Source organism: Tarenaya hassleriana, unplaced genomic scaffold (assembly GCF_000463585.1).
Source record: "Tarenaya hassleriana unplaced genomic scaffold, ASM46358v1 Cleome13, whole genome shotgun sequence".
Taxonomy (NCBI): domain Eukaryota; kingdom Viridiplantae; phylum Streptophyta; class Magnoliopsida; order Brassicales; family Cleomaceae; genus Tarenaya; species Tarenaya hassleriana.
In genome coordinates, this window is record NW_010963495.1 from 2,835,085 (window position 1) to 2,848,811 (window position 13,727).

Consider the following 13,727-nt stretch of genomic DNA (forward strand, 5'->3'; position numbering starts at 1 on the left):
TGCCGGGGGGGGGGGGGGACTATTGGTCCGTTTACTGTCTTCATCCCAAAGGTTGACCTTGTAATTATATGGTCAAGCGCATCTTAAATGTGTATAAACATATATATGGCTTACTTATATATATATATATATATATATATATATATAAGTTAGGATCTTTATTAAACCCGAACAAATGGCACGTACACGGTATAGATCATTTTTCAGTGATGTGTTAATGTCAGAGGTGTAAATATATAATTTTTTAGCTAAAAATAATTATAATGCACCCTAGCTATATATATCACTAGCATGACACTGAAAAATTAGGGTTTGTACGTATAGATTGTCGTAATATTTTATTCGCAAAACATAAAGCAAAAATATTACAAGTTGGAGAGAACTTACTATATAAGTATTGACCCCCAATAGTTGACGTTAAAAGTATATTAATTTATCAGCCAAATTATTTAAAAGCATGCATGATATAGTGCTATCGTTACCGTAGTTAGATAATTAGTCCATTCACTTATATAATTTGATCCAAAAATAATTTACAATTGGTGATATTGAATTGAGTAAACTACAACTTGACATACAAGTTGCATTAAAAACAAAAATACACATATTCACACGCCATACGTACCACGACCGGTTGAACAAGAAAATTGCGATGTGGAGACTAAGTCAACGTGACTAGGTCAAGCTGGTCAAAGCGACCGATCCATGCAAAATGATCACGTGAGATTTCGATCGTACAAAAAAAAACAGTGCATATAGCTATTAGATTAAAATTATATATTTTATTCCTATACATATAATATATTTCTAAACTTTTCAAACTTTAAAATGTTTTAGTTATTTTTTAACCATGGTTAACGGACCCAAACCATATATTTTGTTAAAAAGGGAACCCTAATTTATCTAGGCTTTGGTGTGCAAAGTTCTTCCGAACACGAGCACGACCAGAGAGGAGAATATGCGAATTGGTGGGTCCATGGGGATCGAATATTCTGCCACGTGGTCGCGATTATCACTGGTTGGGCCGATTACTCGTGCCCGGCCATCATCCGCCGCCGACCGAAGATTAAAACCGAGTAGGATTTGGGTCATTGGGATGACGTCATCTGCTTACGAACTCTTAGGGGAGTATAAATTAATGTTTTAAATTTTTGTTCATATAGAAAGGAAAGCAACGAAATCATAGCATAATGGTTGTCATATATAATCTAAAATTTTACAAAATATTTAATATTTGCATAGGAAAGGTGCAACGACATAAAGCTCCAACTAAACGGACCACAAGCACAAGGTGTATATATATATTTCTCAGCATAAAGGATGATTGTATGGAGTGATGTAGAGGATGGGTTTGAAGGGATTTACTTAGATTTTTTTTTTTTTTTTTTTTGCACAGAATGTTTATATATATATTTTTCGAAGTGGTTATGCATATTCATTCCAAAAAAAAAAAACTTTAGCGTATATATGCATAATACATGCATGCTAATTGGGCGCACTCCATTGGAAGCAAGTAACATCAGCGGTGAAAATCGAAAGAGTTGCGTGGAAAAACAACTTTTTCCTAATTTTCAAGACTTGTTTATGATAAAAATATATATATATATTAGCATGTCGTTAGCAAATGGATGTTTTATTAATCGAAGAAGCTTCGTTGTATCTATTTGGGGAAGTAACCATGAAAGTCTTAGTTAGTTTAATTATTATACATGTTTTTTTCTTCTTCTAAATAGTATTTTCCTTAATTAGATTTTGTGATATAAATAACAGTATCTCTTGAGCGAGATCCTCCCCTCTTCTCCTCTTTGCCTTGAAGTCTCCTGACTATTCCCTTCTAAGACATGAACTTCCCTTCGAGCCCTAACCCTAATTTCACCGAATTAGACGAAATTTTCAACTTCGATCTTGATTTTTCAAGTGTTTCCGATGTTTTACAGATGATCGGAGACGAAATCAACCGCGAGGACTCACCCTCGTCCACTTGGAGTATAAACTCGTCGGAGAAAGTCCCTCCTAACGGTGCAAGTCCACCGGCAAGCATGGCTACTTCATTTACCGGCCTTGAAATGCAAGTTGCATTTACATATGTATATATATATATATATATATATATATATATATATATATATAAACATCTATGTATGTGTTGATCATGTGCATCTGTGATGATCTCTCTACATACGATAATGGGTGAAATTGATGAATGCACCCATTTTGATGAATTGAGATGAAAGACTCTCTTATAGGAGTTGAAAAAAAAAACAAATATTAATTCACTTAATTTAGAATGCAGATATGACGTTTTCCCGTTGAACGACACAAATTCAACCATGTATCTTCAAAAGATCATTGTCCAAATGAACATAAAGTCTAATTGTATAGTCTACATATATATATATATATATATGTGTGTGTATATATATATGTATAGCTCTACTCGTCCTCTTGGTAATCAATCAATTGTTCTAGCAATCTTGTCATGGTGGTCATATAGGATACAGGAGATTATTTGTCCTACTTAGTGATTTTATAACTATATATAAACAGGCAAATCATGTGCGTTTACAAGTTGATTAGTGAAAAGGAGTGGATTAAATAAATGGACTAATCAAAACCTAAATGAACAAATCACTTAAGGACAACATGTAATTGTTTTCGTATTAAAAAAGGTGTTTGTATGCTAAATATATACGTCCACTTATCATAAGTTGTATAATGTTACTGTTGATGATCATATATGGCTGTTGAATACCTTTCATGCCCAAAACTAATAAGCTAGTGGACGACTGTCTGTTTTTTTATTAATGAAACAATTGGATACAAAACATACGTTATTGACCGATAATCCGATTTCGACAGGCACTATCACAAGTGTTCGAACCCGAATTGCAGCGTGAAGAAGAGAATAGAAAAAGACACGGCAAATCCAGATTACGTACTGACAACGTACGAAGGAAAACACAACCACGGAAGCCCTTCCGTGGTGTACTGTGACCCCGACGACGAAATCGAGTTCACGTCTCGAAACAGTTGGCGCTTTCAGAACAACTCCAGTCTCTCTCGTTCTGCTCCATGACCCCACACGTACGTGTGAATATAAATCTAAATCAATGTTAATTACGCTTTTTTTTAATGTATAGATAATCGTATATGGTTACAGTACGTCTTCATGAAATCGGTACCAAGTTGTTAGGGTACGTATATATGGTATAGTCTTGCTGGTCCGTCTGTGGAAAGGTGGCACCGAAAGTAACAAGCTTTTGTGTGATGATGATGCTTCGCTAGTTGTTTATAGAACGTTCAAACTTCAAAGGGCTCTAATGTCGTATTTCAGTACGAATTAATGGGCCGGGCCGAACGAAAATCTGTAAACCTAAAGCCCAATATAGTTGGGCCTTTCTAGTATCCAGTTATGTTCCACAGAGTATTTTACGCGCATCTGTGTCAGAAAACTTCGTAACGTGAGTAACTATTTTTTTTTCCAACAGTTTAAATTATGTAATAAAAATGATTAATTAGTTACAAAAACGTTGCCGTTTTACGTTACATGCTTGTTAAGTAGTTCTAAAATATCAATTACGGTCGATTTTTTATTTTTTTGTATAAAATTTAGAAACAACAGACAGAATCAGATACGGGTGATCGCAGTAAATATTTTAAAAGAGCATATAAAAGCACAGGTTCCTGACCTTTTTTTTTAAAAAATAATAATAAAAAAGAAGAATTTTAAAAAATGTATTTTAAATTTTAATCATGGATAGCTATGCTACCTGTCAACGACCAACGAAGAGAACCGATGTGGAGGACATCTTATCCCTACATGTCGACGAACCATGTTGTACGATTAAATATATAGTATGATTCTAATTAATAGGAGTTAAGTAAGAGATGCCCTAGCAAGTCCATTTATAAACCAAAAAAATTATAGTTTTTTTAATAAATAATTTACGAAATAAAAAAAAGGGTCGAATTCGTCTCTAACAATTGCTTTTGGGTTTTGGTTGGCAAAGGATTCACATGGCTTCCCCTCGCATCACCCAAAATTACAAAACAACACACGAAAATGACGCAAACTCTACCAATAAATAAATACAATTTTTTTATTTTCATTTAGAGGAAAGATCAGGAACAATCATCGTCTCTGTCCGAATCCAGAAAGAAACATTTCCTGGAGGAACCAAAAACCCAACAACAACAACAAAAAAGGTTCCTCTTTTGTTTTGCTTCATCTTTTTGGATTTGGTTTTCAGGACGATGGATTCCATCAAGAACAGAACATTGCTCAAGGTTATCGTCCTCGGCGACAGCGGGTAAAAGTTGCCGTCTTTCTCCGATTTTCATGATCTTTTCATGATTTTTGCTTATAACTTTCTCCTGGGTAACCATCGAAATCGAGGGTTATCATTCGATCTCCAAAAATTTTCATCTTTTTTTTCCTTCTTATTCTGTTCTGTTCTTCTTGATCTTTCTGCAGCGTTGGGAAGACATCTTTGATGAACCAGTATCCTCTAATGGCAGAACCTCTTTGAAGTTTTCCCTGTTTTGTCTCATCTGATTTCCCAAACATTTCAAAATTCTCGCATCTCCTGTTTCAAATGAAAATTCATTGCCTTTTTAACAATCTACTGTTCAAGTGCAAAGCTCTACGTTGATCTCGGTTTCTGCAGACATTCAATCGCCTTGTAAAACCCTTAACTTGTGACCCAAGGTACGTGTATAAAAGGTTTAACCGGCAATATAAAGCCACCATCGGAGCGGATTTCGTCACCAAGGAGCTGCATATAGGAGAAAAGTTCGCCACTTTGCAAGTAAAATCATCATCCTCTCATGTTCCCCTGAAACATTACACCAGCACTTTTTTTTTTTTTTGGTTGTTGGGTTCTTTGCTTTCATGTTCTGTCTTTGTTTATGTAACAACGGCATGTATCCAATGTATGGAACACAGATTTGGGACACAGCCGGACAAGAAAGGTTCCACAGTTTAGGTTCTGCATTCTACAGAGGCGCCGATTGCTGCGTTCTTTCATACGATGTGAATACCCTTAGAACGTTCGAATCCCTCAACAACTGGCACGAAGAATTTCTCAAGCAGGTATTTTCAGATCTTTTTCAGAGATAGGTTTCTTGATGACTAAGTCATAGTTAACATTTTACTTCGTCTGGTTTATAACAGGCAAATCCTATCGAACCCGAGACGTTTCCCTTTGTTTTGATCGGGAATAAGATCGATGTAGACGGCGGAAACAGTAGAGTGGTACTCGAGAACTATCCCCTCATGAATCTCTCTTTCAGATTTCCAGATTCTGTCTCGGTCACAATCTTTCCAGATCTAAACGGATTCAAGAACTCGCCGAATTCCTGCAGGTTGCAGAGAAGAGAGCCAGGGAATGGTGTGTCTCGAAGGGCAACATCCCATACTACGAGACCTCGGCCAAGGAAAATACCAATGTCGATGATGCTTTTCTGGGGATTGCAGACAGAGCTCTCGCCAACGAACGTCAACAAGACAACATGTGAGAACACATATATATATATATATATATTATACGAAACGTAGTTGTTTTTTCCAGTTCTTTTGTCTTGTTTATTACATATTTCAATTTTGTCTTGTGCAGATATTTCAGAGACATGTCTGAATCTGTTTCAGAAATGATCGAGCAGCGGAACGGAGGCTGTGCTTGCTGAATCTTTTTTCTGATCCAAAAACTGAGTCCCCTCTGTTTTTACTCCCAAGTGCCTTTGCCTCTTCTTATGTTTTCCTTTTACTATTTACTTTTTTACCTTATAGGGTTTGTTTTCTTTGTATTTGCAATGCTCTAATATGTTGTAGTACTCTAACGATGGTGGTGAAACGAGAAAAAGAAATTACGGGTCGGGCCCATAGAAACGAGATATGTCTTAACTGATTATAATTTTTTTTTATCTTGACAAAAGAATAATATTTTTTTTGGGGGAAAAAGAGAGCCGATCGAAGAAATCTCAGCCGTTGATCTATCATTCTGAGGTTAATTATTTACCGCAGCTGTAAAAGCGTTAGTTTTTACTACGTACCTCTTAAATTGCTTGCGGATCTTTCAACTCTGCGCGAACCCTAGTCTCCTGAAACCAAACAACTTCGATCAAAACATGGCGCTTGCTTCTCGTTTCCTCTCCAGATCCAAGCAGGTTTGTTTTCTCTCGCTCGATTCCCTAGATTCCTTCAAGCACATCGGCTTCATTCAGTGATCTTGCTGTTTGCGTTTTCTCTCTCTCCCTCTCCGATTTGATTTCCCACGTTTCACGTGCTGATTCTGGTCGATTCTTTTTGTGTTCTCTCGGATGCTGATTTTAAGCCAACTCGTATACAATTTCGATAGGAGAGTTTCTCGGGGCAAATTGAATGATATCTTGCTGCCAGTGTTGTATGTATGGAGGGGGTTTTACGGGGATTTTTATTCCTTCCGAGCTGTCAATGAATTCACCTAAGTAGCATAATCCGAAAATTATGAGTGTAAACGGTGAAAAGATTGGAACTTTATTAGCTGATTAATGTTTGCGAACAGGATGAGTTGGTGACCGTACTTCTCTGTTATTCTGTATGCTCATATTCAACATCTTACTCTTCTATGATTATGCAGCTCCATGGCAGTGTGGTCGCTTTGCAGCAGCAGCATGCTATTTCGGTTCGTTCCTTCGCCAAGGAAACTGGAGCTGCTCGCCCTACATTTAAAGGAGACGGTTGGCGGATAAACTGGATTAATTGATTTGAACAGAATATTATGCATGTCATTTAGTTTATATTTTTTCTGAGCTTGCTGCAAATAATTTCCCTTGCATTTCATGTCGGAATTATGTCCTCATGTGTGAGAGGTTGTTTTGGTTTTGTCTTCTGAATAGAGATGTTGAAGGAGGTCTTCATGGAGATCAAGACCAAATTTCTGGCTGCAGTTGATGTTCTTCGCAAGGAAAAGATCACCATTAATCCAGATGACCCGGCTGCTGTACGGCAGTATGCAAATGTCATGAAGACAATCAGAAAAAAGTAGGACTCTTGCAGCTGTTCGGCTTTAAATGGTTCTTGTTATGTTATAACGTATTTTAGATTATTGGTTTCGCGTTCAATTTTCCATAAACTACGTCTATGTAAGAGTATGATTTTATTATATGTTGATTTGGTTGTTTATTATCCTTTTACGCGATATGCAGAGCAGACATGTTCTCAGAATCTCAACGAATTCAGTATGACATTGACATAGAGACTAAGGAGATTCCAGATGCCCGTGAATACTTGTTGAAGTTGCAGGAGATTCGCGAGAGGTAGGTGTTTTGAGTCAATCTATTAGAGGTTTTCCCTTGCCACTGAAGTTGCTCTTTTGTTTCATTCTACCATAACTGGCAACAAATAAACTGTCTATATTGTAATAACTTGCCATAGGTCCTGTAATATCCATCGTCGAAGAAAATGTTTTGATATTGAATATCTTTTCGGTTCTTTCCCTTCTCACATATAGTTTGAACGTATCCTACAATTGTTAGATATGAGCTGTATTTTTGTGCTGAATGTTAAGCTTTTGGGGTCACTTTTCTATTTATGGCTTATTTTCTACAGGAAGGGCCTTACTGATGAGCTTGGTGCCGAGGCTATGATGTTTGAGGCTCTCGACAAAGTCGAAAAGGAAATAAAAAAGCCTCTTATGAGGGACGATAAGAAAGGAATGGCTCTTTTGATGGCAGAATTTGACAAGATCAACAAGAAGTAAGCATTTCTCGCATAAAAAAGAAAAATAAAAGCAACCTCTTACTCCTTTCTAATTTGCCTTGGTGGGTCCTTCACGTGGGACACATTTTGTCATTATATGGCATCTGCTGTGATATATCTTCCGTTGATGCTTTGCTTGGACCTGTCAGCCAGATGTTTAGCTGGCTGATGGGAACTGGGTTCTTGTGGTCCGGAAGATCTATAGGTTTTCCTATTGCTGTAGCTAATGAAATAAGATGATGCCGTTCATGCATGATTAGGATTATGATATGCAAAATCCCAATGGCCCATAAGATGGTCAGTGCAAACGACATATTTTGCTTGAAAAGTGTTAGGCTCGCACATTGGCTGCTTTGCTAGTGTTAGTTTACTTTTCCACTCATGTAGAGGTGAAGGGTTGGCATGATTGAACCGTTATCACTAATTCCTGTTCGAAAGGTTGTTCTTTGAGTAATTTTTTTTTTTTGCATCCCATTTGTGCAGGCTTGGAATCCGAAAAGAAGATCTTCCTAAATATGAGGAAGAGTTGGAACTCAAAATCGCCAAAGTGCAGTTAGAGGAGCTGAAGAGTGAGGCTCTGGAAGCCATGGAAGCTCAGAAAAAGAAGTAAGTTGCTCGCCCTTGTTCCTGTCTCGCTTGATCTACACTACACATGGTTTAGAATCCTATGTTGAACCCTTCTCTATCCCCAAAAATTTCAGGGAGGAATTCCAAGACGAGGCTATGCCGGATGTGAAATCCTTGGACATCCGTAACTTCATATGAAGGTGTTATGGCCTGTGTCATTTTGATTTTGTTTTAAAGCTGTTGACTCACTCAGAAGGCAAAACGATCCTCCTGTCTGTCTGTATTCAATGGGAAGATCGGCCCTCTGCTATTTTGCTTTGGTAATTAATAAGGTAACCCTGGATTGAATGGGGTTGCTTGCTCTCTCCTGTTTACACACTTTGCCTTGTTTGACAGTTCAATCTGCACAATTCTTTCCAGTGTGGACAGTTTCCTGCAATGAAAATCATGTGCTGCGTTTTGATGTGTCGTTACCGTTATTTGTTCTTTCGAGTTTAGTTTCGGAACCCAAGAGAACAAAAGTGCTTCTTATGACAATGGGTGTAAATCGGGAAGGATTTGGGAGAAGGAAAACCTACGCTAGTTAGATTCCGCGTGATTCTGGGCATTTCTATTACATTCCAAGTTCAAGGGACACGAAGTGGTTTACCATCGGCCAATCAGAACTGAACACTTGGCAGACATCCCTGTGCACAAATGCTCCGCGCGATCTTCTCTGTCTCACAGCGGTCGGTGTAGATCCGTTCTCTCATGGCCATGTCTTTCGACGTATCTTCTCTTCTCAAGCCGGAACCTGGTTTTCTCTCCAACCGCCGATTCTTCTCCCGTCGACCGGTTTTCTTGCCGGTTAATTTTTTCTGGGAGCCTCCTCTCTCCTTGGAACAAACTCCGATTTCCCGCCGGAGAGTGGTTTTCCGGACAAGAACTGTCGTCTCCGCGGTTTCGGAGACGGCGGAGAGTACGGCGAGGGAGCAGCGTGAGCCGCCGGTGAGAATTGTGGGTCTTGTGGGAGAAGGAGCCGTCAGTCCGCTGAAATCCGCAGCATGGGAGGAGGTTATGCTCCACACTGTAAGTGTTTCTCTCTTCTTTTGGGCGTTTCTTCCGTAAATGCATTTGCTTCACGCCGCCCATGGAAACTTAGATTCTTTCGTTCGGTGCTGAAATGTCAAGTCTAGACAAGTAGGAACTCACAGTTGTATGTGGGGAATAGATTTCACCGTTGGAATTAACGTTGAGTATGTGAATGTTCTTGATGAAGTTCATTTGCTTTCTGTATTCTATTTCTACCACAGTAACTTAATTGACCGCCCATATTCATGAGGATATATGACTTTATCATAGATTTGGTGGTGTATACAACACCGTGAATGCGAGTCTTTAATGATGATTCTTTTTTTATAAGCAGGCAAAAAGACTGAAATGGGTTGATGAAGGGTATGAAATGACCGTCTTTAATGATGGATTATGGCGTTCGAGAGATCAAAGGGCATTGGATCTGCAACAGGACCTGAACCGGGGTGATATTTTGGTGGTTGTGGCTGTTAATAACCCAGAATCAGTGAAGTGGATTCAAGCAAACAGCGGAAACATCCCCAATATAATCTGCTTCGATTCTTCTCCAAATTTGGTGAACAAGCTTGGTGGGACTGACATGCAACTCAAGAAGAGAGAAACCAAAGCAACAGAGGTGGTAAAGACTGTGGAAGATGCATGGGGACGACGCAACTCTGACGACATACGATTCTGTCTGCTCGTTATCATCAACGCATATATAAGGCCGGTGCCCGTCTTGAAAAACTTGAGATCAAAAGGTTTCTCTACACTTGGATGCATGGTAAAGAACTGTGGACCTCAGATCATAAACTGTCTCTTGGACCCGAATTGCAGAAAAGCTCTTCAGTGTCTGAACCAGTGTAGTCCAGTGGACCAGGTCTGTAGCTACAGATGCATCGCCTCGTACGAGAGTCCGTACCTCGAGGCTTTCTCCCTATGCGTTCTGCAGAAACACAATTGCCTTGAGTTGGATGCCAAGGTCCCTGAAAAGCCACGTGTCCCTCCCATGACCAGTTTCCAAGGAAACGAACTGTGTCATGAGACAGCTGAAGATCTTTTTGTCGGATGGTTAGGGGACTTGGGTTGGAGCTGGCGAGTCACTGCGGGACAGAACCCGGCTTATGACCAGTTCCCGTGTCAGTACCAACTTTTCTACAGAGGAAAAGGAAAGACGTCGTTTTGGTATGAACCCGTATTCCAGGTCAGGACGTTTGAAGGGAATATGGTATGGAGAAGGCGAAGGTACTCAGTGAAGAGAGGGAAAACCCCCGGGACGTTCAATTTCAGTGTGTTGGACAATGGTGTGGTTTCGAACGAGTTTTGGACAATCGTAGATGTGTCTGACGATCTCGGCTGGGGTCTTTTCCATTACCATGGAGCAGCTCGTGTGGCAGGACAGTCTTACACAGGTGCCGTTCTTGTCACACCCGACGGTTCATACCCGAGGGAGAACGAAAAGGAGAGATTGCACTCTGCATTGGATAAATGCGGGATTAAGGAGTGGGAACTCTTTGTCGTCGATAATCGTTGTTGCGAGAATCCGCCATTGGGGATTCCAGAAGGTTCTAGACTGCATACCAGAATCAAGATCAAGAACCAGACTCAAAGTGCACTAGACATCTGACTCAAAGGTACAAAACAGGGGAGATAGAAAGTCTGTCTGTTCCTTACATCTCTCTGGGCCCAGGTCGGCAAACGCGTAATGTCAGTACGGTTTTCAGTCATATGCCACGGCCGGCCCCTACCGAAGCGCCAAGTCATCCGGAGTGTTCTTCTCTGCTCTCTTCTTCACACGTTTAATCCATGCTCGTGTAATGAATTGTGAAACACCTAATGTATTACAGTATTTACGAGATTTTACATACACGCTTAGTGTTTGCTGCCATTAATTTTTTTTATTTAAATTTAATGCGTTTGTTTTGGACTTTCACATTAGCTGGAGGGTATTTTCTCATTTAATGTGTTTATACAGGTAATTGTTGCGTGATGGATGCACTTCAAATGATCTTCACATCCCCCATGGGTTTACTCTGTGAGTGAGCTTTTTATAAATAGCAACTAAATTGAGCTGTTGGGTCAGTCCAAAACCATACAAATAATCATAAAGCTTCTTCCTTTGTGAACCCTCCTCAAAGGAATCCTTCTCTAATGGCTTCGCCTTCGATAGGGTTTCTTGAAATCTCCATAGCTTTCGTTTGCTTTCTCGTCTTCCATATCTTGCTCAACAAGAAACCTCATGCTTGCTTCCCCAGGAACTGGCCATTCCTAGGGATGCTTCCTGGTGTCCTTGTCGTGTTCCACCGCGTTTACGATTGGGCGGCCGATGTTCTTGAGATTTCAGACTTGACATTTACTTTCAAGGGGCCATGGTTTGCAGGAATCGACATGTTGGTCACAGTGGATCCATCCAACATTCACCACATAATGAGCTCGCATTTCAGCAATTACCCGAAGGGACCCGAGTTCAAGGAAGTGTTCGATGTTCTTGGAGACGGTATACTGAACGTGGACTCCGACCTTTGGGAGAATCTGAGGAAATCGACTCAATCGATTTTCAACCACGAAGGGTTCAAGAAATTCTCCTTCCTCGCCAACGTCAAGAAGCTCAAGACGGGTCTCTTGCCATTTCTCGACCAGGCCGCAAAGGAAAATATGGTCGTGGACGTTCAAGACGTGCTCGAGAGATACATTTTCGACACGACATGCATTACGATAGCCGGGTACGATCCCGGGTGTCTCTCCATCGAACTGCCTGAGGTCGAGTTCTACAACGCTCTGAACGATGCTGTAGAGTGCATCGTGTATAGGCATGTTAAGCCAAGATTCTTGTGGAAGATCCAAAACTGGCTCGGAGTCGGGGCGGAGGGGAAGATGAGGAGAGCTCACGCCACTTTCGACCGAATCTGTGCAAAATACGCATCTACGAAAAGAGAGGAGATACGGTCGGGGATCCATTCCAATGGCGAAGTTATGGATCTGTTGGCATTCTACATGAATTCAGACGAGTCCAAATACAAGCTCTTCGACCCATATGACAATAAATTCCAAAGAGACACCCTCTTAACGTTTATGGTAGCTGGGATGGGAGTGGGATCTACTCTTACTAGACTCTTCTGGCTTCTCTCCAAGAACCCCGAGTCTCTCGCCAAGATCCGCCAAGAAATACAAAGCAAATTGCCAAGAATGGCAAATCGCGATGATGATGGTGAGATATCGTTTGATCCAAAGGACCTGAAGAAGTTGGTGTATCTACACGGAGCAATATGCGAAACACTAAGGCTATACCCTCCGGTTCCATTCGAACGCAAGTCTCCAACCAAAGAGGACGTGTTACCGAGCGGGCACAAAGTCGGCGCCAATGAGAAAATCCTTATAATCATTTACGCGATGGGGAGAATGAAAGCGGTGTGGGGAGAAGACGCTTCGGACTTCAAACCCGAGAGATGGATCTCGGAGAGTGGAGGGCTGAAACACGAGCCTTCCTACAAGTTCTTATCGTTCAACGCCGGTCCGAGAGCTTGCTTGGGGAGGGAAATGGCCTTCACACAGCTGAAGACAGTGTTCGTGGAGATAATACGAAACTATGATATCAATGTGGTTGAAGGGCAGGAAGTGAAGTCCGTTGTTTCGGTCATTCTTCGCATACAGAATGGCCTTAGAGTCACTGTCTCTAAGAGATCGCCCTCTGTCTGATGAGTCGAGACTCGTTTGTCTTTGATGGGAAGCAAAAGCCTAAGTGTAACAATAAGATTAATGTTGCATGTGTTCAATCCAATACGTGTCTGTATTTTAGGAGAAAGCTTAATCTGTTATCTTCCGTTTTGTTTTTTTCCACTCTCTCATGAAATTTACAAAGAAAAAGGGGTCATTATACAGTTGGATTGTACGTGTGTAATTGTTGTTTGCATGAAGGAAAACTGCAGATGCCTTTCTTAGTTATATTTACAAAAAACAAAAGGCGATAAAAAAGATTTCGAGTTGGAAAATGATTCACTCCGTGGGATTATTATTTTAAAAGACAAACATTTTTGTAGTTCTTTATCGTTAAGATTTAGTATTCTGCTTAAAAATAAACTACATGTGTGTGAATAATTTCATATAATATTTGAAAATGGTATATGATTATTCGGATAACAAAATTAGATATCATCGATATCAAACATTTAGAAAACATGTTGTGTTGGTCTATTTTTAGTAGTTGCTCGTTCATCTACCGGTAAAGAGGGTTGAGGAGATTGCAAATCACGTGGAAGAAACCTGTGATTCATTAATTCATGGTCAAAAGTACCTCCACGTTAAGTTGCGGGGGAGATGGCTGTTGCAACATCTATATATATATATATATATATATATATATATATATATATTT

At 40.0% G+C, this 13,727-nt stretch overlaps 5 protein-coding genes across 5 annotated transcripts; all 5 read left to right on the forward strand.

Moving 5' to 3' along the window:
• The first annotated feature begins 1,841 nt into the window (after positions 1-1,841).
• Positions 1,842-3,076, forward strand: LOC104807869. The gene is made up of 2 exons (XM_010533295.1): positions 1,842-2,068; positions 2,860-3,076. Exons 1-2 carry the CDS (start codon positions 1,842-1,844, stop codon positions 3,074-3,076), a joined length of 444 nt encoding a protein of 147 aa, XP_010531597.1.
• A 1,029-nt stretch (positions 3,077-4,105) lies between these two features.
• On the forward strand, positions 4,106-5,922 carry LOC104807724 (ras-related protein RABG2). The gene is made up of 7 exons (XM_010533115.1): positions 4,106-4,310; positions 4,475-4,501; positions 4,709-4,808; positions 4,946-5,092; positions 5,174-5,254; positions 5,365-5,513; positions 5,616-5,922. The coding sequence occupies exons 1-7, from the start codon at positions 4,255-4,257 to the stop codon at positions 5,683-5,685; spliced, it is 630 nt and encodes a 209-aa protein (XP_010531417.1). The 5' UTR covers positions 4,106-4,254; the 3' UTR covers positions 5,686-5,922.
• Positions 5,923-6,059: 137 nt separating this feature from the next.
• Positions 6,060-8,668, forward strand: LOC104807725 (probable ATP synthase 24 kDa subunit, mitochondrial). The gene is made up of 7 exons (XM_010533116.2): positions 6,060-6,165; positions 6,618-6,717; positions 6,877-7,021; positions 7,186-7,296; positions 7,589-7,735; positions 8,222-8,344; positions 8,440-8,668. Exons 1-7 carry the CDS (start codon positions 6,127-6,129, stop codon positions 8,501-8,503), a joined length of 729 nt encoding a protein of 242 aa, XP_010531418.1. The 5' UTR covers positions 6,060-6,126; the 3' UTR covers positions 8,504-8,668.
• A 376-nt stretch (positions 8,669-9,044) lies between these two features.
• LOC104807726 (violaxanthin de-epoxidase, chloroplastic) lies at positions 9,045-11,317 on the forward strand. Its single transcript, XM_010533117.1, has 2 exons — positions 9,045-9,373; positions 9,711-11,317. Exons 1-2 carry the CDS (start codon positions 9,056-9,058, stop codon positions 10,980-10,982), a joined length of 1,590 nt encoding a protein of 529 aa, XP_010531419.1. The 5' UTR covers positions 9,045-9,055; the 3' UTR covers positions 10,983-11,317.
• A 136-nt stretch (positions 11,318-11,453) lies between these two features.
• LOC104807727 (alkane hydroxylase MAH1-like) lies at positions 11,454-13,293 on the forward strand. Its single transcript, XM_010533118.2, has one exon. It carries the CDS (start codon positions 11,507-11,509, stop codon positions 13,049-13,051), a length of 1,545 nt encoding a protein of 514 aa, XP_010531420.1. The 5' UTR covers positions 11,454-11,506; the 3' UTR covers positions 13,052-13,293.
• Positions 13,294-13,727: the final 434 nt, after the last annotated feature.

Coding starts and splice junctions, on each gene's coding strand:
- LOC104807869 (XM_010533295.1), top strand. CDS start 1,842: ATGAACTTCCCTTCGAGCCCTAACCCTAATTTCACCGAATTAGACGAA. Junction 2,069..2,859: donor TCATTTACCGGCCTTGAAAT/GCAAGTTGCATT, acceptor CGATTTCGACAG/GCACTATCACAAGTGTTCGA.
- LOC104807724 (XM_010533115.1), top strand. CDS start 4,255: ATGGATTCCATCAAGAACAGAACATTGCTCAAGGTTATCGTCCTCGGC. Junction 4,502..4,708: donor AAGACATCTTTGATGAACCA/GTATCCTCTAAT, acceptor TTGTGACCCAAG/GTACGTGTATAAAAGGTTTA. Junction 4,809..4,945: donor AAAAGTTCGCCACTTTGCAA/GTAAAATCATCA, acceptor TATGGAACACAG/ATTTGGGACACAGCCGGACA.
- LOC104807725 (XM_010533116.2), top strand. CDS start 6,127: ATGGCGCTTGCTTCTCGTTTCCTCTCCAGATCCAAGCAG. Junction 7,022..7,185: donor ATGAAGACAATCAGAAAAAA/GTAGGACTCTTG, acceptor CGCGATATGCAG/AGCAGACATGTTCTCAGAAT. Junction 7,297..7,588: donor TTGCAGGAGATTCGCGAGAG/GTAGGTGTTTTG, acceptor TATTTTCTACAG/GAAGGGCCTTACTGATGAGC.
- LOC104807726 (XM_010533117.1), top strand. CDS start 9,056: ATGGCCATGTCTTTCGACGTATCTTCTCTTCTCAAGCCGGAACCTGGT. Junction 9,374..9,710: donor AGGAGGTTATGCTCCACACT/GTAAGTGTTTCT, acceptor TTTTATAAGCAG/GCAAAAAGACTGAAATGGGT.
- LOC104807727 (XM_010533118.2), top strand. CDS start 11,507: ATGGCTTCGCCTTCGATAGGGTTTCTTGAAATCTCCATAGCTTTCGTT.